We start from the raw sequence: 26531 nt of genomic DNA, 5'->3' as shown, positions 1-26531 counted from the left end.
CTGGAATATTTTATGTATTTTTAAACTGTTGGTGTCCACACTGTTAGAGGTATTTAATCATAGTTATACACCAACTACCAACTTCATGTATATAAAGTAATCAACAGCCATTTCCACATGAAATAGTACGCAGATGTTAATTAGTATCATTGGACACACCTGAGTTGACCTTACTATTTCATGCCAAAATGGCTCTTACTCAAAATACTAGATGTTTACAATATACAGAAACACTTGACATGTATAAAGACTGTTTTCAGTGGAGGAAGCATGTATTGTATCATGTATTGCTGATGCATTAATGTGTACATCACTTTAATGATGAACTTAATGAGTAATAATAATATATCATAATTTATTAGGTGATTCGATTCATATTTTGATGTCTTTTATTATTTATCAAATAAATGCAATATAGGAGTAAAGTAAATACAATATTGTCTTTCAATCCATCCATTCATATGTGTAAACTCTATGACATGGTGACCTTACAATTACATGCATTTAATTTAGATGTAATATCTATAATATTACAATATCTTAATATTTAAATATCTACAATCTCCTGACAGCTTGAATTTAATTACAATAACTTTGCTATATAATAACGACCTGTCAATCTGGTTGTAATTCCCTGATGCTTTTCTAGTTGTTATATTATAGGCTATATATTTATATTTGTAATTTTTCACTTTTCCATTCAGGGTAATAGCTTTGTATCGGCTCTGGTGTTTCCTGTTATTACTATAGGTTGAGTATAACTGACCCAGAGTCAGTGATAATCAAAAATAAACCCATTATATAATCATTAATTACTATAGGATTGTACTGAGAGAGACTAACCTTACATGATTTACATCAGTTTCCTCACACATTTGATCTTTAGAGGGTGACTTTCTGTATTCTGCATGTGAAGGAAAATAATGATTTATTCCTGATTCATACTTGGACACGGTGAATTTGTTTTTTCTTTCCAACCAGCTCTTGTAAACTGGGCTCCCAGAGTGGCACAAATTGAGGACAAGAAGGCCAAATGTAAAATGAATAATTGTGTTTTGTGACCATTTAACCATGAAGCAACAGCACCACCATCTGGTGACACATACATGTGGAACATACTTTGACCTGCAGAGAGTCAATGTCACCAAAGGAGGTCAGCAGATCCGTGTAAGCAAACATGACTTTCAGGAAGTGGTGGAGGAAGTATTCACATCGTACACTAAAAGTACAAATACTACACTGTAAAGTTACTTAGTTACTGCAAGTATTAAATGTACTCAATGTAGAAAAATTGCGCCCTGTAACTGTTTTATTATTATATATTCATCAGGATTTAAAACTAGGGCTATATTTTGAACTATTTAACAATATACTAGTGATGCAACTAACTCAAATCCTTACATGACAAATTACTTAAATGACCAAAATAGTTGCCAAATTAATTTTCTGTTTAATCAGATTAATCAGCTAATTGATTAATTTATCCTACACTCTAAGAAAAATTGGTTCATGTTAAGTGTTCTGGTTCTTTGGAGAAAGCACCTGAATGAACTCAGGGATAAAAACTATTTACGCTAAGTTCTGGTAATAACTTATCTAATAATAAAAGGTTCTTTGGAGAAACAATAAGAGAATTTAAAAAATGAAGAACCATTTTAGCTTTTAACTCGAACCCTTATTCAGCTTGTAATTAATAACAAATCATATTTTATGAACTCCTCACATTTTTTGTATTTGTAAAGTGAAGTTGAAGTTGGCTGGCTTCAGGGTGTAATGTAGGAGGTGATCTTGGATCTCTGGGTGATTCCCATTAAAACTCCAAACAGTTCCCTAAAACCTCTTCCTATTTCAAACACGATTGCTTCAGTGTTGTGTATTAATGCTGACATAAGCTCGACTGACGAAAAAAGGGAAAGACTTGAGGGGAATTCAGCACGTCACATTATTCCCCTTGAAGCTGGAAAACACTTTACACCTTTAATATGTCACCACCTCTTCAAACATGTTTGATCTGAGTGTAGGTACAACGTACAACAACAAATGACAAATAACTGACAGTGACATTAAGCTGCGTTTTTTTTTTTCAGTTTCACAGAGCAAAACTGGGAACTCCCATAAACCCAAACAGTATGAACTTAAAATCCCCCGGCATGAGTCATACTAAGGGAAGTGCACATCATAGTTCAAGGTAGACTTCCTGTGTGGCCATGTGATTTGAAAATAGGATGCTAGAGGGAAAGTGCCCAACAAAAAGAAACTAATGTCATTATAAAAAAGAAAGATAAATTCAGATGTCTTTCTACAGAAAGGAAGTTGGTATTGTATTTGTACTGTTAGTTGTTTTACTGTGAATAAACACATTTGGCAAAATTTGTAAGTGTAAATATACACACATTGCTAATGATAACATGCATTATGTATTAAACTGATAATCTTTATTAATTAATTAATTAATCATTTGGCCGATATATTATCAGTAAAATAGCTAAAATAACATCCCATTATAATTTTATGAAGCTCAAACTGTCATCAACAGATTGAGATTGAAACCTTGCTGACCTCGTAGTGCATAACAAAACTATCTCACCAAAATTTATAACGAGGTTCAGGAACAAAGACCACGCCTTGAACTCGTTGCATTTCCACATCTCAAGCACTTAAGCACACCTCATCCCTCGACCCTCATCCCTTCAACCCTCTACCATCCCTTCATCCCTAGCTCCTCATCCTTCGACCCTCATCTCTTCATCCCTTACCTCCTTCATTCTTTCATCCCTACATCCCTTGCACCTCATCCTTCCTCTCTCTATCCCTCTACCCTCGAGCCTCCATCCCATCCCTCTACCCTTATCCCTTCATTCCTCTACCATCATCCTTCCTCCCTTCATCCTTCCACCTTCACCCCTCTACCCTTATCCATCTATTTTCATCCCTCTACCCTTGACCCTGCTCCCTCTCACAGTCCATCATCTCAGTTGTGTCTAAATTTAAATCCATATTAGTTCATGAAGTAGCTGTTTTTTGGAGCATTTTAGGGACTTCTCATCAATGTTATCAATGATATTTATTTATCTGTTTAACTAACAATGGCCATACAGATACTTCTTTTAGCTCTAGTAGAGAATAAACTGTGTTTTAACTGTTAGGGAAGCAGCACATTCTTCAAGCTAAACACATGTTTGGGACATCCTGGTGATCAACATGCATACCAGATACTGTACTGTTGCCCAGTTCCCAGTAACATGTTACCCCCTCCCCTCCTCTGTCTTCCCTTGTTTCCTGTCACCTTACAACCTTCCATTGTTGATTCAAATGCCCCAAATAAAAAAACTTTAAAATCCCATAAGAACATCTGGTTTGCTTGTCAAACATGTGGAGACAGACTTCCTCCTTAAATGTTCAGCAGAGAAGTTTGAGTGGTGACTGTTTGTGCGTGAGAGTGTGAGATGAACCCTCGGGGGGCCCCATGCAGCAAAATACAGGAATGCACCCTGATCTGGGAGGATTTTTGTGTTAAGACATGATTTACTGGCTTAACAAAGCAGACTCCTTAACTGTTGAAGAGACAGAGTGGAGAGGTTTGCTAAAATAAAAATAAAAAAAACAAATAAGGTGGTCTGTATTTAGACAGTGACACCTTCAAGTGCTGCTTCAAGAAACTATGTGAGCTCCATGAAAACTTCTGCCCTATATCACCTTTTTAACCTCTGTACCATCTGTTTGAGGCTTTGCACGAGCTGGTTTACATGGCTTTTCTTTTTCTCCTTTTGGTGATGCTGTCGTGTGGTTCTAAACTTTCATCAACAACTGAATGGATTGTCTTGAAATACAGACATTCGTGGTCCCGAGAGAATACATAAGCTGGCTTAGTAAGCCTTTTATATCTACAGTTTCTGCCAGAGTCCGCTATGTTGAAGCTACAGTAGCCACAGAACTCACAAACTAAACATTGACTCAAGACAGGGCCTTTCTGTTTGGTGGCCATAGTAATTTCTCCAGGAAGCAGAAGATGAGCCAAGGGGATTGCAATCAGCAGCTACACTGCTAGATGCAACTAAATCCCACGCACTAGTCCATCCATACATCCATTTTTTGTAACCACTCTTTTATCAGAGTTATCAAGAGACACCCTGGATACCCTGAACAGCCCAACACATAAAGAAAACAACTATTCACACCCTCATATAAACATCTTCAGGGAATAATAAAGTCGCAAATTAACCTATAAAATGCATGTCTTTGGATTGTGGGAGCAAGCCGGAGTACCCAGAGAAAACCCACACATGCACGGGTAGAACATACGGGAACAAGAGTGATGTCACCCACAGGTTTCTGAAAAGCTTTTGAAGCTCAGAGTGTGGCGGCTGATCTAAAAATTGACAAAGAAGTGGATCATCGGCAGACCTCAGCTGGGCTGAATGATGGTTGCTCTAATAAGCCTATCTGTAACGACGCCTACCTGTCAATCAAAGCGGCCACACTGTTAATTCTGCATAACTTTAAGCCTTAATATAACTTGAACAGGTGAGTTCTATAAAAATTCAACCTCAGTACAGTTGTCATGAATGAGGAAATTAACTATAGAGACCAAAACAGTTTTTTGTACCAGGCTGTAAACATGGACAAGGACATTTTAACATGGGTACTTATGGAGAGTCACTTCTGAAACCAGCTTCAAGCGGAAGGAAGTGCAGTTTTTGGCACTGGCTTCACTTCACCTACAGAGGATGCATGACATTAACTTACTCATACACTGTTGTATTACTATTTAACTTAGATCTGAGTACTTGTTCCACCTCATTATGATGCAATATTTAAACTTTTATCTGCTACTGTTTCATCTAGTGCCACTGCAAAATGAACATTACACGTTAGTATTGTCCATTCTTTCCTTTTTCTCTGACTTATATCTCTTCCCTTCCTTCCTTCTTACTTTGTGGCAAGTCTGTACTCGGCAGTAGAAAGCAGGGCATACTCAACATTCCTAGGAGTGTCTGAGAGTCAAACTACTCTGACAGGCGGAAGAAGGAAAGACTAACACACACACACACACACACACACACACACTGAGAAAGTCTAAAGCACCTACAGTAATGATGTGTACATGCACATACTCCCTCATTGTGTACAGTTATTAAAAGACTTTAAACAGGATAAATGTCCCTGTAGTTCACAGGGCAGAGGATGTGGGAAACGCCCGTAAGTACTTATATATGACATCACTTTGCCTGACTCACAGCTGGGATAGTCACCGCATCAAATGCCAAGCTTGCCATTAAAAAACTGAAAACACACCCCAGCCCTAAGAGAAGCTCCGCAAGAAACTGGGCCGCCATGTTGGCTCATTAGAAACACTCGCCTCGCTGTAAGTCAAAGGGCGCTTTGAGCCAAAATGTCCGACTCACTTACGCAGTAACGTCACTCGAAGTCACGCCCTCTTTTTTTTTTGGCCTTATAGCCAATCACAATGGGGTGCTCAATGACATGACAGCGACTTTAGCCAATCAGACGCGTTGCTTTTGACAGAAAGGGCGGGAGTGGAGGCGTATCTGTGGGCTAAGGGTGTCGCCGTGGTGGCTCCCATTCGAAGGCGACGGCGGTCGTCTGTATATTTCGGTTTAATCTCTCCAGAAAGAAAAAAAAAACAGAGCGATATAAACTCCGAGCTTCACACTTTTCTTTTTTTTTTAAAAAAAACGAAAAAAAAGATTTGTTTTTTTTTCCTCCCCTTCCTCTCCTCTTCCTCTCAGCTTCTTCTCCGGTCGAGCTTGTGTGACAGAGCACTGGAATGACGGGGTGTGCCGAGAATTTGAATTAGCTTTGCCGTTAGTTTGAAGAAAGAGTGAGAGAGAGAGAGAGTGAGTGAGGGAGTGAGAGAGAGAGAGAGAGAGAGAAGCCATTTTGTCCCGACTGTGTGGGAGAAAAGAAAGAGTGGAAAAGAGGAATCACACGGGAGGAAGATCCTATTTTTTTTGCTTTCTGTTCTCATGCTGTAGAGAGGCTGAAACTAGTCCGGCTTCGGGGATTTAAAACTTCTCGGACATTGTCGGTTTTGGTATTTTAGCCAACTAGCTCGCCGAGCTAATCAACAAATCCCCAGATTGTTAAGAAGAAGAAGAAGAAGAAGAAGAAGGGGGTCGGCTTGGCTTGAAGGGAGCTGGCTTTAGACTTCTTCTTCTACATTAGACGTGCTTTAGGTTATTAGCTTTTTTTTTGTTTGTTTTGTTTTTGTTTTTTTTGTATCTCGGAACACACGCTTTGTTTTTTCCCAATGGCGAAGAAGACGTACGACTTGCTGTTCAAGCTGCTTCTGATCGGAGACTCGGGCGTGGGGAAGACCTGTGTGCTGTTCCGCTTCTCTGACGACGCCTTCAACACAACCTTCATCTCCACCATAGGTAAGAAGCTCTGCAGATATTCAGACACAGATGTTGTTTTTTTTTTTGTAGTTTGACAGCTGGGTGACTCTCTCATATTCGGTTAGCCTGTGTGCTATCAGGCCTGCTGCACTAGCCGTGCAAAGCTTTTTCCCGAGCACTCAGCCTGAACCTTGTTTCAAACGACTTGCGACTTTAATAACAAAACACGGTTTTTATTACGCTTTAACCTGCCGGTGTTGGCCAGTATAACCGGTTTAGGTGCCAGAGGAATTGCTGTCATGTCACTTGACCCAGTGGCTAGTGAGCTAACGAGGCTAAGGGTAGCAGTACAGCAGGGCCGTGCTGCTGCTGTTATAGAAAAAGGCAATAAACTGCCTCCATAGGCGTTTGCATTTAAATATATAACACACATCAGTGCAAGACTTTGTCCTTGTTATGAATTCCAGCTTTAAAGGTTCACAGATATTTAGATGTTTGCTCAAAATGACAGATGACACACAAGTAAAGTGCATTAAAAGCAGTGTTGGAGGACATGTTAAGATACTTTCTCACTGCTGTAACATAAAAATACTTCCATTACTAGTGAATTTCCTGTCTTCAAATGTGAGTAAAGGTACAGGAGCACTGTCAGTAATATGTGCTTTTATTGTGAAAGGAAAATGTTTCACACTTTTATGGTTTATGTAAAGTTTCTGATCTTATTACTACTGCTGTACTAATGTGTAAGCTATTATAATATAATATCTTTTCCATGTACTGTCAAATAATTATAGTGGAGTCAAAGGTACAATATTTCCCCTCTGAAATGCACTGAAGCAAGTATTTGTATTCAAGTAAATGTGCTTAGTTACTTTCCATGACTGCTCCATAGAGAACCATAAACAATTCATCATGGTGGCATCATCGTTTTTTTTTTTTTCCCTCTTCCCCCCTCTGACCCTTCACGCATGCGTCCCAACATCACGCTCACATGAGTCAAGTGTCAAACTATGTCAAATCCCTGCACGGCCCATGTGAAAGGCTCCGTTTACTCCTGTTGCTTAAGATCAGTGCTGAGTAATAACGTAACTTTAGACCAGTGTTTTGCTGAACCACATGAAACTGCGCAGGCATTATATCCTTGATCTCCTTGATTGAGCTTTAATTTCAAGCCCAGATTTTCGCAACTTTTGAAGTGTTGTCGACGACGACTCCCTTCGGCTGTATTGCCCAAGAACACATGGCCATAATGGGTGACAGTGTTCGCAGTGGCATCCAGCTTAGATTAGATTTGATGAGGTACAGCGATGCACAATGCGCTCTGTTGCAAAACTCGCCGTCGTATGTGTGTTTAAGTGTTTGTTTACGGCTTATGTCTTTGCTGTTTGTGTTGTATTACACTCTGCCTTGTTTCTCCCAAGTGTAGTCCTAGTCTGTGCTGTCAAATTAGAAACAAAACTACGGAGATTATGTTGCCTTATTTGACTTAAAAACCACCATATCAGATCTTTGCCAGTTCTAACAGAGGCTGTGTGACGATGGGCAGATGCAGACCGACCGCTCCTTCACCAGTCAAAGACCAGTAGTGACCTTTGCTCCTTGCGGATGTGTTTTCCCTGCCAAGTTGGTTAGTGCGTCAAGTACCTCACCGTTTGCAGCTGTTACCTTAAGAAAAATATAACGTATTCAACATACTAAGCTCCAAAAGAACCTGTTTCACATGAAGGAGTATATACCTGATCCTGCTAAAGCAAGTATGTGGGTATCTATGTTGTAAACAAGCTCTGTTTTTTTGTCTAATCTTTCCCAAAACACGTGTAAACACAGAGCTAACTTTTGATGTCAGTTAACAAGTGATTTAAAGTATGAATACCAGAAACAGTGATGATTATAGTGCTTGAACATGAGTTCAGGAGGCGTTCGCTCGTGGTGGTCCCACCTCAGTTTGTTTAAAATGTGGTTAGAGATACCGTCATGACACACACTTCAGGAATGACAAACCAACATCATTTTACTCATGTCAGGATGTTTCACCGGTTTTCCCTTCGAGAGCCGTCGCCTTTAAAACTGCATCACTGTTTTCGTCCAGTCACGAGCTTCTGTCTCAGCTCGTCTCTGTTGTTCATCTGTATTCAAAACAAAGCAGCATGGAACATGATAAACTGAAAAACAAAGATGGACAACATAATCTGTCAGCACATCACATATGCCAGACTTCTAGTCGTCACGGAGCTCGCTCTTCTTTTTAACAACACGCAGTAAACATGTGAAATAATTGTGATATTGATGTTTTAGATTCTGGGAAAAGGCCTTTCAGAATATTTGTCCTGCCTTGTCAAAGGATGTTCGATCATATTACTTTGCGGTAAAAACACAGGATAGGATAACATCATTGATTGTTCTGCTTATTATTTTCTAGATTCATCTTTTGGAATATAAAATGTCAGACAATCATGATGACACGTTCAGATTACTTGTTTTGTTCAATCAATATTATTGGTATTATAGTAGATAAAGAAAAGCAGCAATTACTGTATCGAGGTAATGTCTGGCCTTTGTGCTCAGCAATAATTAGTTTTCTGTGGATCAGTTAATTGTTTTGCCTGAAGATATTTGATTATGATGCACTTACGAAAATATAAACGTCTTAATGTGCGATAATCGTTTGTTGCCATATGATTTAGAGGTTTCGTCGTTTTGTATTTTGTTGGCTATGATTGTTGCTAATGTTTTGTGTGAAGTGGAAACCTCACTGTGTCTGTGAAGTGAAGCCTGTGTGTCGGTGCCCAAAACTGCAGTTCCTCGAACCTCCACTTAAGGCTGGTCACAGAACGAGACCGTCTCCATAAGTCCCCATGTTTAAAAAATGTGTAAAAACATGTTTACAGCCTGGTACAAAAAACTGTTTTGGTCTCTTGTAGCTCATTCCCCCGTTCATGACAACTGTACTGAGGGTGAGGACACTTTGATTGACAGATGGGTGGTTTGGGCAACCGGGTGTCATTCAGTCCGCCTCAGGTCCTCGATGATCCACGTCTTTGCCGATTTTATTTTATTTTTTTAGATTAGCACACAGATTTTGAGCTTTGCGACATTTCTTCTGTCTATTCTTTATATTGTCGGTGATATTGGCGTACACGAAGTTTAAAGGCATCATACTTTTAGAAAAAGCCCTACGCATGAACCCGGAAAGTCCAGCAACTTTGTGGCGAAACAGCAGAACCCAGTACACGTGAGACAGGAGTGTGTTCTTCCTCTGACACAGTGCTCATACCTTTCGGAGACACAGACGCGCAGCTGCTTCTCAAAATACCCCCACTGGAAAACCCCCCTCTCTAATCAGTCACTCATCCTCATTTCCAGTCTCTCTCTCTCTCTCTCTGTGCCCTTCCTCCATGTATACTTGTTATGCATATGAGGAGTGATGAATATGCATGATGTTGCGATCCGAAATCGTTTTCTACAACACATCATGAATTTAGGCATGGAAACTGGCGACGGCAACAGTGGAATTCATACTTGTGGAAGGAACGGTTCCTCTGGGATTGAAACGAAAACGCCGGCCATAAACCATCTCCGTTTTAAGATGTCCGATTCAGCATTTGGATGTCATTGAAAGTGTCATTCTCCGCTGAAGTCTGCCCTTTTTTTTCTTTTTTCTTTTTTTTTTTTGTCCAGTGATTGCACAATGCACATTTTTCCTTGACAATCCGCCAGTGCACCTCACCAGGAAAGAAAACACAGATTCACTCAGTGTTTTTACTCCTCGCCAGGAACACACAAATATGAAGTCATCCCCGCTGAGCTTGATTTTTTTTTATTTTTTTTTGAGAACTTTTAGCAGTTCTTATCAAGGATTGTGTTAAGCCCAACACTTAACCTGCACGTCGTCGCTCCTGTTGAGCGTTTAAGATGATCGATGCAGGTATACTATCATCTGCAGAATCTGAATCTTGTTTCTATCTAACCATATATTTCTGTGCCTCCCTCCCTTTCTCCGGGGAGTCCATAATATTTAGTGAGTCACACCTTGGCAGCCAGTTCCTTCATTATTCTATGGTCCTGCCCCACCTAGTGCACAGCTGTTTCTTGTGACTTTTGAAACCAACCACAACTTCTGACCAGAGCCGAACTGACAGCTCACTCTCTAAGTGGAAAACACGACTTCTTCGCCAAAAAGTTTCAGTCATGAGTCACTCCTTTTTTAAAAAAGTGGCCTCCTCTAGGGTTTCATGATTATGACAGGTGATTATTATGGTTACCCTACAAAATAGTGTCAACATAAAAATCCATTAGGATTTGATTGTCTGTATTTCATTTTGTGCATGTTGTGGTTTTTACTTTTAGCCTCAAATGGAAGCGGGTAAAAGTAACTGTCAGACTTTCGAGGGTTTGTCGAATAGAAAATCAGTTACTTGCCAAATGTCAAACATTTGTTGGATTCGGCCGCTGACAGTATACAGAATGGACAGCGTATGTGTGATGTTTTGAAGTTCAAAATCTGCCGCTCTGGCTTATGCCATGTTGGTACGTCTTCCGCCTCCCAGCTAATCTAAAAAGCGGGAAAGACGTGGATCATCGGCTGACCTGAAGCGGGCTGAATGACGTCAAACAACCTATCTGTAACAGCACCTACCTGTCAGTCAAAGTGTCCGCACTGTTAATTATGCATAACTTCTAAGTCTTAATATAATTTGCAGGTGAGTTTAAAAAAAAATCGGACTCAGTACGGTTGTGATAAACGGGGAAATTAGCTACAGAGACCAGTGATGCGTGGGTCCATGTTTGATCGACCCGCACCGACCGACGCTTTAAACTAACCCGCCTGAACTCGGACCGCAGCAGATAATTGTGAAATATTATACCCAACCCGCTTCCTGACCCGCATTTTAAAAAGTAGTCTATACTCTTGATTAACTTGTAGCGTCATCAGGCTACATAAAACTACCATTACTGAGTTATTATATTCATTTAAGATGCGGTTTAATGGCATTGCTCAGTGTTGGGAAAATCTGGCTTTTTGTCCCACATCAAAACTTTACTCGGCAACGACCCGACCGACCGCGAACCGAATATCATTAAAAATATTGTTTGGTGACTCGTGACGGGCACCCGCTCAATTTGGATCAACCCGCGCATCACTGACAGGGACCAAAACTCGTTTCTGTAGCCAGCCTCAAGTGGACGTTTGAGGAACTGCAGTTTTTGGCACTTCCACATTGGCTTCACTTCACAGCCATGGAGGATGCAGCTTCTTAAATGAGATCGAGATCTGAAAGAGTTTTCCTGTCCTACATGATGATAAATATTCTGTCAGAAAAATATATGAAAGAAATAATTGACACAATTATCAATGAAAGTTTTTTTGTAGTATGTGAAATGTTCAAAAATCTGTGATAAATGCACATCACAACCTCGTCTACATATTTCTTGTTCTGCTCTCTAACACGCACACACACACACACACACATGTATTCAGCCTGTGTTGACATAAAACTGTTAAAAGCCACAAGTGCTGCAGTCAGAGAGCGTTTGACAGTTGCGGATGATAAAAGAGAAAAACAATGAATTGATTTTTAAAATTGTGGTTGGCACGGCTAATTGATTATTTTGTTTCAGCCTCGTAATGTTTCTAAATGCTTTACAATCACATTACCTTGTTTGGTGGTAAATCATAGTTTTGCAATAGCAGAAATCTCGTCTCATCCAGCGTGACTCAGTTTGCCTCCAGGGCGGCCACAGCACTGTTGATTTATTGGACTCAGAGCTTGAAAGGAACAGATTTAAAAAAGATAGAAAGTAGGACAGATTATGAGACAAGAGGGCCAAGAAATATTTGATAGTAGTTAACCTCCTGGAAGAAAAACATGGTGTTGTTGTTGCATCAAAAATAATTAAATTCAACTAAAATGGAAACAAGTTTGTTTCCACATTAGAAAACATGCACACGTAGGAAAAAGTCTCCCACCACAGCCTGTGTCGTCTCACTGCAGTCCAAGCGCTCCAACCAAAACCAGTAAGAGAAAAAAAAAGCCTCAAGGCTTCAGCATCACTAACACGCTTCAAATATCATGTTTCTAAACCAGCTGTGTCCACGCACAGGTTTTAACTGTAACAAGGTTATCGCAGTGCGTGTAAACACATTCTCAGTTTTCCTGCTTTAACCCGGTTCTTGTTCGCGTTTGTGTGCCCATTGTTCGCCAGCTGCTGATCCTCCAGCTGTCCGCTGATAGGCTCAAGGTCTGGGCATGACACTGCAGAATCAGGAAGAGATAATGTTATTGTCTCGCTGATGGAAACACTTGTCTCTGACCGTCCATTTCCCTCCCCTCTTTAAACATATTTCTGTGTCTGGTTCTGATGTTTCTCCTTGTCACTGTCAGCACATCACACGCCGCTCATTCATATATTATTAGCAGATATGTATGCTGATGTGTTTTCTGTCTTTTTACAGGAATAGACTTCAAGATCAAAACAGTTGAATTACAAGGAAAGAAGATCAAACTACAGATCTGGTGAGTGCTTCGGCTTTTTAATTTGTCTACCCATGTCAAGGTTTTGTGTTTAAGAGAAGTGCAAGGCTTGGTTAGTCTCGTCTTTCGGTTCAGCCTCTCGTTACATCATAGTGAAACATCTGTTTGACATGCATCCCTCAAGCCCAGAAATATGTGAGAACAGGAAATTGTCATCTGTCCGTCAGGAGGTCTGCTGCAGGGTTGTAATTATTGTTCACAGCAGCTGATTTTTCCTCAACTTTCAGGTGAGAATTGGTCAGATATGCATCTGCATCTGATAATCATTTATTATCTACGAATGTCCCAAATATTTAGTGAGGCATTATTTGGTATAAACAGTTATGAAAGTACAAAGATTTACTCTCATTGAAGAGGCTGGAAACACTGTTTGGGTTGTTTGCTTGATAAATAACGTCAAATTGTTTATTATCCACTTATTCTTGAAGAAACCAAGATAAAGTCAAAGACACAGCACAGAGACTCGAGCACCTCTGCCTTTTTAATAGCTCCTATCTGTGAAGAAGTACTGTAGATACTTGCGTTGTAGTTTGACAAAATCATCTGTCAAGACCAAGAGATTATTTTATCAAAGTGTTTGTTAGCACACAAAACTCGTGCTTCATATGCCGCCCTTTTCCCGATAAGGTGAATCTCTCCGGAGCAGACAAAAGTCTATTCATTCAAGGCCAATTGTTCAGTGGACACCTGAACATCCACACCCACTGTTATGTGAGGTTCTCTTACAGTGCTTAGAGAGTCTGATTATGTGACTTTTTAACAAGATAAGCGCTCGTGTTTACTGGCCTGCTCATCCTATCTGTTGATAGTGGACAAGGAGAGCACCAGAGGATGAAGGATCTGTAGTTATATTTATCCTCTGTGACTTTATAAGATTCTGTAGTGTGTAACAAAGCCTGCAAAATAAGATAAAATAATTATCCAGCTCATGGGAAACTCCATCCAGTCATGGTTTCGATAATTGCCTCTGGCCTGATACTGTCCATTCTTTGGCTGTATCACATTTTCTCCTCTTCCCGTTCGAACACATTATGTCTGGATTTAATCTTCACCGTATAGCCTGAGCACAGAGGGATGTGGTCATCGCCACATTCAGTAAAATTTAACCGTTGCACAGCCAGCTGCTATTTCGATGATCATAGTGAAGCAGCTTTTGTGAGCGTAGGTTTGATTTTTGCTCATGCGAGTGTCCAGGCGTCTTCTCGTTTCCTCTATCAGCAGTGATAGATGGATGTTGGCAGGGCTCCTCCAGATAGGAAAATGTCACAGTTAAGATGCATGCTAGTGCTGACGTGTGAGGGACGTGGTTAGCCTGCAGTGGATTTCATTGTGTGTGTGTGTGTGTGTGTTTGTGTGTGTTTAGCAGATTAAAAGTGACTTGTAAGGTTTGTAAGTATTGTTTTTCTGCTTAATGTGCTTAAGGGTACGTTCAGACAGGATCTGGTGCTGTGCTGAAAACGCAGGTTTTTCCCATTCATTTGAGCGGGGTAGTTTGTTTTGGCTGTGGCGGTGCGGGCTGCAGGGATGTCTATCAAAAAACATCAACGACCTGAAGCGGAGATGTTGAGCCAGATCCAAATTCTGTTAAAACTCAGCCTGACGTCACGCTACATCCGATAATCAGACTAGTCAAAACCTCTACAGTCAGCCTGAAATGTCTCTCAAACTGAGAACATCCAGGTGGATTCATGGACTAAACTCCGATGTTCTACCTGTTAAAGGTTCTGACTTTATTTATTTCATGCACCCAGCTTTTAAATCTGAGTCTGACTCACAATTTACGCAGCAAAATAATGACACAAAGAAGTTTTAATTTGGTTTGTGTCCGATGGTTTGCACGCAGTGGGTTGCGTGACATAGAAAGTAAATGAGAGCGAGGGAGCGCTGGCATCGATAAAGCCGGTTAATCAGTGAAATAAAAAGTTCTAATGAGATAAAAAATGGTAAATATCATATCCTGACACTGTCTTCTGGCTCAAACAAAACAGTTGTTGCTCATGTGTCGTAATTTTCAGTCATGGAAAGTGAGAAATCTCAGCGTCATGAAGTAATCGAGTCATTGGAGACAAAACACAATACAACGGTGAACACAAACGAGTCTCATCTGTGTTTTTGTGTGTTTGTGTTTTGTAGGGACACAGCGGGCCAGGAACGGTTCCACACCATCACCACCTCCTACTACAGAGGAGCCATGGGCATCATGCTGGTCTACGACATCACCAACGCCAAGAGCTTCGAAAACATCAGCAAATGGCTGCGCAACATTGATGAGGTAAAACACTCACACATGCACAAACTCCCAGCCAATGTCATCATGTGGGTTTGTGTTGCTGGGTAATATCTTATCAGTATTTTTGGAGAGTTGAGTGTTGGCACTCCTTTCTCTATTGTTGTATCTTTGGCTTGCTGACAAAGTGGCTTAAATGCTCTGAAATGCAGCCAACGGTGCTAACTAGCTGGCCGTGTGTGCAGTCAGCTGTGCAGCAGGGGTCTGTGACTAAATGACATCAGATGAGCCAGATGTCTGACTCCTCGGCAAGTTTTTCTGTTTTACCTCTTGAATATTTGTAGTTTAATTCCAGGCGGTGACAGGAAAACATCTGCTTTTGCAAACTTTCATCAGGAAGAGGTAGACTACACTCCATAGGTATGACGGCTGACTGACCAGTGTCGGTAATTATGTTGATGCCGTTACAGGCCTCGTTTAAACACTCACAATATTTATGTAAACAGTCTTACAGCTTCATGATGTTTACCAGGAACACTGATTATCTGCTACACAATTCAAACTGTTTATTGTCCACAAATGATTTGACTTTTTGAGGAACTGTGTCCAGCTTTAGTCCAGCTCCTTAGAAAGTTTCACAACACCATCTCTAGATTTAACATTAGAGCCTGACTGATGTATCGATTGGCCAGAATTGAGATAAGATAGACTTTAATGATCCAACAGCGAGGAAAGAAAGATAAGACGTGGCTCATAAATGAGAATTATATAGAAATAAATAATGAAGTCATGCTAGAGTCTTGCTACTGGTCCACAGCAAGACATATCAGCATCAGCATACATGATATAAAAGTTTTTCCAGTATAAAATGCAGAAAGAAATACTAAAATTGAGAGAACAGTGATTTACAAAACAAAGCACCTCTCAGCAATGTCAACTAGACCGACAATGTATATGTTAAATTATTCTAACTGAAATATTCTTTAATGAAGTGTTTTGGTCAATAAAAGCAGCAAGTGCCTTTTTCCACATAAAAAAACATCTCTATTCATTCTAGTGAAATAATTCACCTCAGTTCAGATCATCTTTCTTTGAGAACTGGACTTGGCTATAGATCCGTAGAACCTCCCCGTCTGATCTTCTTCAGTTCTGACTGACTGATGGGGAACAATCCCACCAAGGCTAAAGAGACTGGACAGTGTATCTGTGACGTCACCCACAGATTTCTGAAGATCAGTGTTGAAGCTCAGACTAGTGGTGGCTCTGGCTGCTGCCATGTTTGTAGTTCTGCCTCTTTCGCCTCTCGGCTAATTTATAAATCAGCAGAGATGTGGCTCGTTGTCAAACAAGCCGTCTGTAACAGCAGCTACATGTCAATCAAAGCGGCCACACTGTTAATTATACATAACTTAAAGCCTTAATCTCATTTGAACGGGTGAGTTAAAAACTCAGTACTGTTGTCATGAACGGGGAAATTATCTATAGAGACCAAAACTGTTTTTTGTACCAGGCTGTAAACATGTTTATTTCTGCTGTGAAGTTGGACATTTTAACATGGGGACTTATGGAGACTGACTCGTTCTGTAGCCAGCCTCAAGTGGACGTTTCAGGAACTGCAGCCTCTTTAATAATAGGTCTTCATTGATCTAGTTGCTCCTTTTCAAAGTCTCAAAGGAATCTTTCTACTCTAAAATTGGTCTCAAAAACGTCATACAAAAATCAGATCACCTGCTCTCAGAATTACAGTGTCAGTCTTTATTAACAGGTTTGCATATTATGTTCGAAAAAGGTTACACAGCACAGTACGAGATCCTGAGACGTCTGTTTGCATTACGGGCTGCTGAGAGTGTTTACCAGGATCTGGGAGGATCGCTGTTTCTATTGTTGTTTCGGCCTAACGGATATAAAGCTATAAGGGCAAGGCAGCGTGGTCTAATGTGCATTTCAACATTTAGTGACATCAGCCTCCAACAGGCCTGATATTTCCAAATGATAATAAGACAAGCTGTCTGTAACATATGGCCTGGCCTGCTGCTGAGCTCACCCCGGTTAGAGGTAGAACCATCTTCCATCTGTTTATTGTTTTTCTGTCGGTGCATCTCTGCCTTTGCACTTCGCATTGTGTTTTTTTACACCATCTTATTATTTATCTGACATAATTACGTGAGTAATCTTTGGGATCCTTGCCAGATAAAACGCATCAGATTAATTACTGTAACGTATCTTTATGATACCTCGGTGCAGCAATATGCTCTGATATTACGACACGTGATTAGTTTGAAGGTGCTGCGTGTTAAATGAAGCGGATTGGGTGAGACCGCCAGGCGTTTCTCGTCATTTTTCTCACCCTTGCTGTTAAAGAGCTTCGAGTCCGGTCAAGGAAAGGAAACACAATGCATTTCCTGCTAACTAAGAACTCGTGTTGCACTTCTGTGAAAGCTTGTTGTTGACTGCAGAGAGGGTTAAAGATTTCTGCTATTTGCAGAGTGATATGAATACAGACCAGACCAGTGGTTACAAGCCTGTTTTGGGTTGTGATCCTTTTAGAACAAAGCAATATCTACTACATGCGTATGCCTTAACAGGCATATGACCAGCGACATAATCTTTTCCTTGTTCCGGCTTCTTAGATGTGTGAAGACCTTCAGGCATTTCTCGTCATTTTTCTCACCCTTTCTAAGTCCGGTCAGGGAAAGAAACACAATGCACTTCCTGTTAACTAACAGCTCATGTTGCACTTCTGTGAAAGCTCGTCGTTGACTCCAAAGCAGGTTAACTGAATGCTACTTGGAGAGGAATATGAACACAGTCCAGATCAGTAGTTCTGATCTTCTGATCTTGTTTTGGGTTGTAACAAATAATACAGTGGTCTGTCTGCTCCTGCTGCTTCTCGTCGTAAAAGCCTAAACAACTCTGACTCCTTTTGCTATGTTTGTGGTAGTTTCACCATTCCAAGTCAAACATCAGTGCATTTGTCAAACAAGCATATTTTGCATATTTTAAAGTAAAAATCGGTGATCAAGTCAAGCCATGGGCCCCTCACAAAGTGTGCAAACAGTGTGTAGAGAGTTTACGGATGTGGACCAAAGGAACATGTGAAAAGTTGGCATTTGGTATCCCCATGGTTTGGCGAGAGCAAAAAGATCATTGCACAGACTGTTACTTTTGTTTCAGTGAAAACAAGCACATATCTGTTACAGTATTTTTATTATATTTTTTAAGAAAACAGGGATCCTATAGTTCAAAAACTTGACGTGATGGAGAAAAACTGAGATCAGTTTTGGATTCCGCACCCAAAAATTAGTCAGACCTAACTCAACAAAAACTGTGTTCCCCAGTGTGAGGTTGAAAGTGTAAGAATATAAATCTAAAGTCTTGTGTAACAAAAATCTGTTTTTATTGTGTTTTGCTGAGCTTTGAGTCAAACCCTGTAGTTTGGTTTTTAATCAGTCATTTCTAAGATAAATGATCGTTGGCTTGTGCGATCTTGTCGGATGTTGCCATTGCGGTAATATGAAAACGTAATCTAATCTAATCTACTCTTTCTTCTTTATCTTTTTCAGCATGCAAATGAGGACGTCGAGAGGATGCTGCTAGGCAACAAGTGTGACATGGAGGACAAGAGGGTCGTACCAAAAGCCAAGGGGGAGCAGGTGAGACGACGCAGCGCACCGCTGCTATAAACAGACGTTTAAGTGCGACACAACATTTACACGACAGCTCGTTCAACACTAAAGGTCAGAAAAACACAAGATGATGCAGGGAAACGGCAGGATGGCAAAAAAAGACGATATAGAAATGTCTGTTTGATCCATAATGCATGGAGGATGGGTTTAAACTGAGGTGTTAGAACCGGTAAAAACAGCTTGGAAACATTTGAGTGCTCTGGTACTGCCCCATAGTGCAGGTAAAGTTTTATACATTCAAAGTTTCTCTCTAAAACAAAGCATGGTGTGAAAGGTTGGAGAAGAACTGGACTTTGTTGACGAGCTCAGAGGAACAGGAACAACAACAGCAGATGCCTGTTGGCTGCGAGACATTAAAGTTTGAATTAAAAATGTTGGTTATGTTACTGTAAATGTTTGTTTACTTAGAGATTAAAAGACTTGCATTATATTCCAGACAAACTCCAGTGTTCACCCTCACTGTAAACTGTGTAGGAACTGCTGACAACACAGACAATATAGGTCAAATGTTATATGTTCTCTCAGGGGTTTTAACCTTTGTGCGTTCACGCTCAAACAAAATACTGCATTGTTTATGCGCAGCTGATAAATTAGTGTAACCGATGACACTGAAATAGTGTGGTGGTATTTATGGCTCAAATGAAAGAGTTCGCTTTATTTTCAGGACACAATCTTCACAGACCTACAGGCGCAATTCAAACTGTATCTAGGCTGTAAAACTCAGTATGAATTGTGCTGAATGGGACCGCTTGTGCAGCAACAGTTGTAAGAAGGACAATAAAACAGCTGCACCACTTTCAGGGCTGCTTACACAGCATAGCGGCTGGCCTGATCCGAGACTTTTACTAAACCACAACATGTCCATATCACTGGGGAGATATGATTTCCTTTTATATAAACAATCCTGTCAGCGTCGCTCGCTTCAAACTGTCTCTGACGAAAGACAGCTAGTGGAAATATGAAGGCTGAGTGTGGGTTGTAACTCCGCTTGAGCTTCTACACATCAACAATAGTTCATAGTATTTACAAGATAGTCACCAGACATCAAAATATAGAGATAAACGTAGCTTCATGACACATTTGTAACTCGTTCTGACACTAAACGAAGCCTCATTTATCATTAAAATCACAAACAGAGGAAGGATTCAAGCTGCTGCAAGTCACTAGAAAGTGTCTAAATCCAGAACCACCTACATTGGAAGATTGTTCAGAAATAACTTTGGAAATATTCAAAATGGAAAAGCTGACTTATTCTTTCGAGGCCAAATTTGGAATAAATGGATCAAATGTATAACCCTGGAACGAGCAGACTTTGTGCGACTGCACTGATGCTGCTTTCCTCTTTCTGGTGTGAATAATAGAAATATAACTTTTTATTATATAATTACTTTTTTAATACTGAAACTTACTTCATTTATATGTCACCTTTCATGCAGACATGCAGCCCAAAGTGCTTCACAGAGTGAATAAAGAACAGAAATAGACAACGGTAAATTTAACGCAGCAAAACAGATAAATGCATAATAAAATCCAGCTGTACAATTAATTAATAATTAACCTGTTTTTAATAAATAAAAGCCAATAAGAAGAGGACCAATTCAGCAAGACACTGTTATAAAAAGTTAAATTAAAACCCATTAGGTGAATAAACGCGGACCCCAATGTGTCGATCTGCAGGACCACTCAACGATGTAAAGACTAATAAGAGAATCTTAAATTCATTTCAGGCAACCAGTGCAGACTTTAAAATTATTATTAGTTATTTGTATATAATAAACAATCAACATGTAGGGTGCAAACGTGTGGGTGTGCAGGTGAGATTAGATGTGTGCAGAGGAGTACACAGGCACGTGAAGTGAAGATGGAGGACTGAGTTGCAGCCCTCAAGATCTATAGCCTTCGAAACCTTTCTCTGCATGCATATGTAAAGTTATAAATAAGTTATAAGCTCAATATGGAGTCACAGTGTATAAGGTACAAGTAACTGTGGCCTCAGTGACGTCTCTTTCTGTACATGTCTTTGATTAGTACGTGGGGTTTGGGCACTTGATTGAATCTCTGGTATATAGAGCCTAATGAGCCAGTGACAACATCTGCGTGGGCGTACAGCGTCTTTAAGTGCCCGGCTTCATTGTACTAAAGCAGACTAGCAGTGACTAGTCTGTCTGCAGATTTAGCAACATCAGATACAGATCTGCTTACTCATACACACACCTAACCCGACTAGAGTAGAAGTGTCTGAGTGTGTGTATGCTTGAGTTGGTATCAGCAGTGATACCTGATCTACGTCCGCACAGAGGATCGGCCACTTTTTATTTTTGGACCCGAGCTGCTTTTTTCTGTGTGCTAACTCAGGCTCTCTCCTCCACAGATCGCGAGGGAGCACGGCATTAGGTTTTTTGAGACGAGTGCTAAGGCCAACATCAACATCGAGAAGGCTTTCCTCACGTTAGCAGAAGACATCCTGAGAAAGGTTTGTGTGCACTTCAGCAGCATTTGTGGGGAAACTTATATAACTACAGATGTGTGAGTGTATATACAGAGCCGACATGAATGCTTTTAAACAGTATTAATTCATTTTTGTCTTATATGTACTACTATTATTCTTAGTAGTATTTGTATTATTAGCAGTAATGATATATTTCTTAGTACACAACAAAAAATCTGAGGTAAAAGATCATAGACACAAAAGGTATATTTTTCTTTTTTCGTGTTATGCATTATTCACTCAAGTGGATTCAAATCATTTTCAAATATTCAAAGCAACACATTTTTAGGATTTGGCACCCATGGTCTACAATACCACAGTGGTAAATATGGACAGTTAATTCCATTACTTATGATCAGAAAACTAGTGAGTCGACTACTTCAAGGTCAACAACACAAGACACAGCAGCCGGATAATATTACTTAGTAGTCCAACAGCAGTCAGCCCAGCTCGGCGTCTGTCTTTCAGATTTTTATTTGGTTAACGTCTTAAAGTCAGTCCCAGATTTACTCTTGCTCACTCTGCTTAGATTCCTCTGTCAACATCCTCATCAGAGTTTTCACCTCTGCCACTATGTCCGTAGAGGCTTATTTGTGCCCCGGACCTGTAAACCTCCTCTTCTTTTCCAGTGGTGCAAACACTTACTGGCGTATCATTAGCTAACGGCAGCTACAGTTTACTGTCCGTCAGGAAACTCTGTGAATCACAGAGAGTTGGAGCGGAGCAGCCGGAGGACATCAGAGGGAAAACATTTTCTCCATAAAATATGATCCAGTTTGACCAAAATCAGTGAAATAGTTGGTGGTGTGCGACTTAAAAGCAGGACGGACAGAATCACATTCACCTGATTAAATCATTTTTTTATGCCACGTTGACTCATAATGTCTTTTTATTTCATGATCTGTGTGTTTTTGTGTTGTTTTTTTTTTCCTGTGACAGACGCCTGTAAAAGAGCCCAACAGTGAAAACGTCGACATCAGCAGTGGAAGTGGAGTCACAGGCTGGAAGAGCAAGTGCTGCAGTTGAACAACTCCTCTGTCTCACTCACACTAACGCACACAAACACAGACAAACACACACAAACACACACACACACACACACACACACACACATTCTGTCTGTCTCTCTCTCTAACTGCTAACTCTGTCTCGCTCTCTAACCTGTCTCATGAGTTTTCTTGCACACTGACACTCTGTCTCTTTATCAGAATAAAAAAAAACAAAAAACAATAAACCACTTCACTTGTCTAATACCCCCCCTCCACCCCCCACCTCCATCCCACCCAACCCCACCTCCTCCTCCTCCCTCAACACCACCGTATTCTTCCACGCTCCATCTGATGATAATTTTTATTTCTGATAAAAAGAGAAATCCAGTCACGTTTCTTGTCATTTGTTTTAAAAGTTGTAAAAAAAAAAAGAGAGAAAAAAAAAGAAGAAGAAAAAAAAATGTGAAAAGACAAGCTCATATTTTTAATATTTCCTTTGCCTGAGCTCACCTGGTTGGACACCCTCACCCACCCTTAACTCTCCCCACCCACCCACCTACCTGTTCACAGCACTCACCTTCAGTCAGAGGAAATCGAAATAAAAGAAAATCACAACAAAAAAAAAAGTCAAATGTAGGATTAACATTTTGTACACTTAGTGGGGTTTTCTGTTGTCTAACCGTATTTGGTCATTTACAATTTGTTACCAAGTGACAGAGGTGTGGCTAGCTCCTTTTGTATGTGGGGGTTTATTTTGTCCTGTGCCTTATATGGAAGACAGGGGGGCGGGGCTGTGTGGTGGGCGGAGCCACATCCAACCAATGAAATTACAGATTAATATTCTGTCGGTTGCGGCTCCGGACAGGAGGACGCGGCGTCGAAGCAGAAGCGTTTGAATTTCTCCTCCAGCCAAGAGAACGGCATTATACAGTATGTCCTGTTTATTGATGTTTTTGTTTTTATCTGTATGATTTATTTTACTTTTTTTTTTTTTTTCTTTTTCCCTTTTTTGGGTTGAATTTTTTTTTTTTTGTTCCTGCATGCAGATATTTCTTTGGGTTGGAAGCGTTTCTGTAACGTTGTGTAACGTTTGCCACTCGGTAACTGTGGGCGGGAGGTACAGAAGTTCTCTTCTTTGGAAATTCAAACAGTTTTTTGCAGATCCATTAAAAATAAGCTTGTTTAAGTTAACTTGTTTGTCCTCAATGATGTGCAAGTGTCTAGTTTTTATGTGTCCCACTCACAGCTTCATATTTAATAGTTTTCTTAAAGTTTGTGGCTGTGGGCCTCATTACACATTTTTAACTGTTTGTCCCATCTAAAATTTCAAAGAACGGAAAAATCTTCTCTTTTACAAAAGGCTGTTGAATCTTAACTCCTCGTAACTTATGAAGCCAAAGCTAGGAGGTTTGATCATTTAGGGGAAAAGAAATTGTAACTTTTACTAAATGCAGTTAGGAAACATGTTTCTGTAAAACCAAAACTGTCCTCCTGAACTGAAGTGAGAACTTTCTGTAGAGAAGTGTCCATAGTCGAGAAAAGCTAGTTTAACTCTTTCTTCTACATGACTGTTTCAGAGCAGGAGGAGCCTCTTTATTTATTTCAGATTAGTCTTCTGAGTCTGGAAGGGAAATCTTAAGAGTTCGTCACATTTGGAGATATTTGCTCAGTCTCTCATTTACTGACATCACGACCCATTTAACTGATGAATTAAAGAATGTGTGTCAAATGCTCCTGCAGGTTTCCAGGTCAGAGTTCACACGCTTGCTGATCTTTGTCCAGTGAAGGGAAGAGGCTTTTTTTTTTCACATCAGCAGTTTTAGGTTAAAAGAAAAGAAGCACATATATAATCAATAACACTAATGATGGGTCCATTTAAGTGCGCAGCGGCCGCACACTGAACTGACGCGTACAAAACTAGGCCGACAAGTGGAGCCATGCATCCAGTATTAATGTCATTAATCATTAATTATGACTGTGCTTGTCGAGCCCGATAATCGGACTGAATTGCCATTTTGTTTAGTTACATAAGGCCGGCTGCTAGTGCAGAAAAAAAAATGGAATAAATAATTAAAACAAATATCTATTGTTAGCCTTGATTAGACTCAGTAAAGACATATTAGTTACAATAACACTTTCATCACGAGAGACATTATTTCTGGTCTTTGAGTTCACAAGTGTCACAGCATGTGAGCAAAACTCTAGTATCTCTAGTACAGATGAAGTTTCAAACCTATTTAAATGTTATATTTTAAAAAAATCTTTGCTCTTATTTAGGTTCAAATTGACTGATACACCTTTTAAAAATAAAAGATTCAAGTTAGAAGTGGTTCTGCATTTTTTTTGTTTGTTCTGTAAGGACCCTTTTACGGATTAATCCTTCAAAGAATCATTTATGATCAAAATTGAGTGTAAGTAGTGTTTGTCCACGAGTTCATTTGAGTATATATTTAATTTTAAATGCAACATTGGGTTAAAAAGGTGTCAGGTCCACAAAAATAAAGTGTTCAAACTGTCCTTTTGTTGGTTTTTAATCAAAGTCAGATTGTAAAGAACCAGTAAACAGTAAAAATATATAAAAAGGTTATTCAAAGCATAAAAAAGCTTTAACTGTGACTTAAATAACTTCAAACAGTTCCCCAAAGAACCTTAAACAATAATAAAGTGTCCAAGAACCAGTTTTTCTTAGTAAAAGTTACCATATAATAAATAAATAGAATTATTCAGTGTTGTAGTAAAGACAACAAAACTGTGCAAATTCCCTTCACGGACAGTCTAGACAAAAATCAATACATTCAGCCTGAGGAAAATGTCGTATACACATTAAAACGATCATTGCAGACACTGCAGTTCTGTATTCTGTGTTTGTTTTGGCATTGTGTTTTAACAATAGAGAGATGTCAAATGAATTACACAAAAGTCCCAACATGCAGATGGAAACACCACATTATTTATATTGTGGTGTTGGATACTTTAGTTCCATTGTTGCATTTTATGAGAGAAATAAAGGAAGTACTCAGGCGAGTGGAAATGAAAAAAACATGTAGAGAGTGGGATGACGAGTCTGTGGAAAATAAATGTCTGCTTGATATTTGTTTGAAAAAATAAACAAGTCAAAATAGTTTAGTGTTGGATGCATGAGAGAGTAGATGCACCTTTACTGGTCTCTACTGTCAGTATCACTGTGTGGAGCCCTCTGCTGGCTGCAGTGTCGAACTCTTCACAACACACCGCCTCTGTGTTGTAGTCAAGACCACCTAAACCGAGACAAGACTGAGACCTGAGTGTATCGAGACTAAGACAAGACCAAGACTTTGAGGGGTTGAGATCAAGTCACATGGAAGATCCATAAACTTTGAATCAGATTTATTAAGTGAAAATGTGCCGCCCCCCCCTTTTTTTTAAAGGCACATTTAAAAGTTAACTAAGTCCTGAAACTCTGCGTGTAAGATAATTTAAATATGCTGACATGTCAGCAAACTTTGTGGAGTAATAGACCTTTTTTTCACAGCAGCCATTCTGACATCAAATAGCAGGTAAACACAGGTGTTACCAATGATACTAATTAAGTCTCTGCTGCAGTTAATGGAGCTGAACCTTAATTAGTATCATTGGAAACACCTGACCCTGGGATGGAGCCTTTCTCTATGGAGTTTACATGTTCTCCTCGTGTCTGTGTGGATTCTCTCCGGCTGCATCCAAAGATGCTCTTAACAGGTTAATTAGTGACTCTAAGTTGGCTGTAGGTGTGAATGTGAGTGTGAATGTTTGTCTCCCTGTGATGAGCTGGTGACTTGTCCAGGCTGTACCCCGCCGTCTCTCGCCCTAAATCAGCTGGGATTCATTCCAGCCGTCACCGTGATCATGATAAGGATGAGCAGTTACAGATTACATTAATGATTTACATCACTGGTTCTCAAAGATATATTTTTAATTAAATAAATGAATTTAGTAACATTTAATACTATAATGTTTGTTGTGAATGAAAATACTTCTATAGAAAACTGAGATTGCAGGAATTTATTGTAAGTTTTGCATTTTCTGTTATATTTTGTTTAAATGTCACATCATGTTCATGCAGGTAAATAAGAAATCCTTATTGTGAATAAACCTGCCTCCTGCATCAACTCATTGTAGCTGCTAATATAATAATGTATATATAATGAAATATATAATGCTTGCTGTGTTCTCTCGTCTTTAGAGTAAACTCTAAAAGTCTGACAACACGACACAGTTTGCGTTTTGTTGG

The 26531-nt window shown here is 39.8% G+C and overlaps 1 protein-coding gene across 1 annotated transcript; it reads left to right on the top strand.

The window, feature by feature from the left end:
• The first annotated feature begins 5572 nt into the window (after nt 1–5572).
• Nucleotides 5573–23473, top strand: rab10 (RAB10, member RAS oncogene family). Its single transcript, XM_019266503.2, has 6 exons — nt 5573–6398; nt 12814–12874; nt 15026–15164; nt 18683–18772; nt 21177–21278; nt 22233–23473. The coding sequence occupies exons 1-6, from the start codon at nt 6272–6274 to the stop codon at nt 22317–22319; spliced, it is 606 nt and encodes a 201-aa protein (XP_019122048.1). The 5' UTR covers nt 5573–6271; the 3' UTR covers nt 22320–23473.
• Nucleotides 23474–26531: the final 3058 nt, after the last annotated feature.

The sequence above is a fragment of the Larimichthys crocea genome, chromosome XI (genome assembly GCF_000972845.2).
Source record: "Larimichthys crocea isolate SSNF chromosome XI, L_crocea_2.0, whole genome shotgun sequence".
NCBI classification, from domain to species: Eukaryota; Metazoa; Chordata; class Actinopteri; family Sciaenidae; genus Larimichthys; species Larimichthys crocea.
This window is presented reverse-complemented; position numbering and strand designations above follow the sequence as displayed.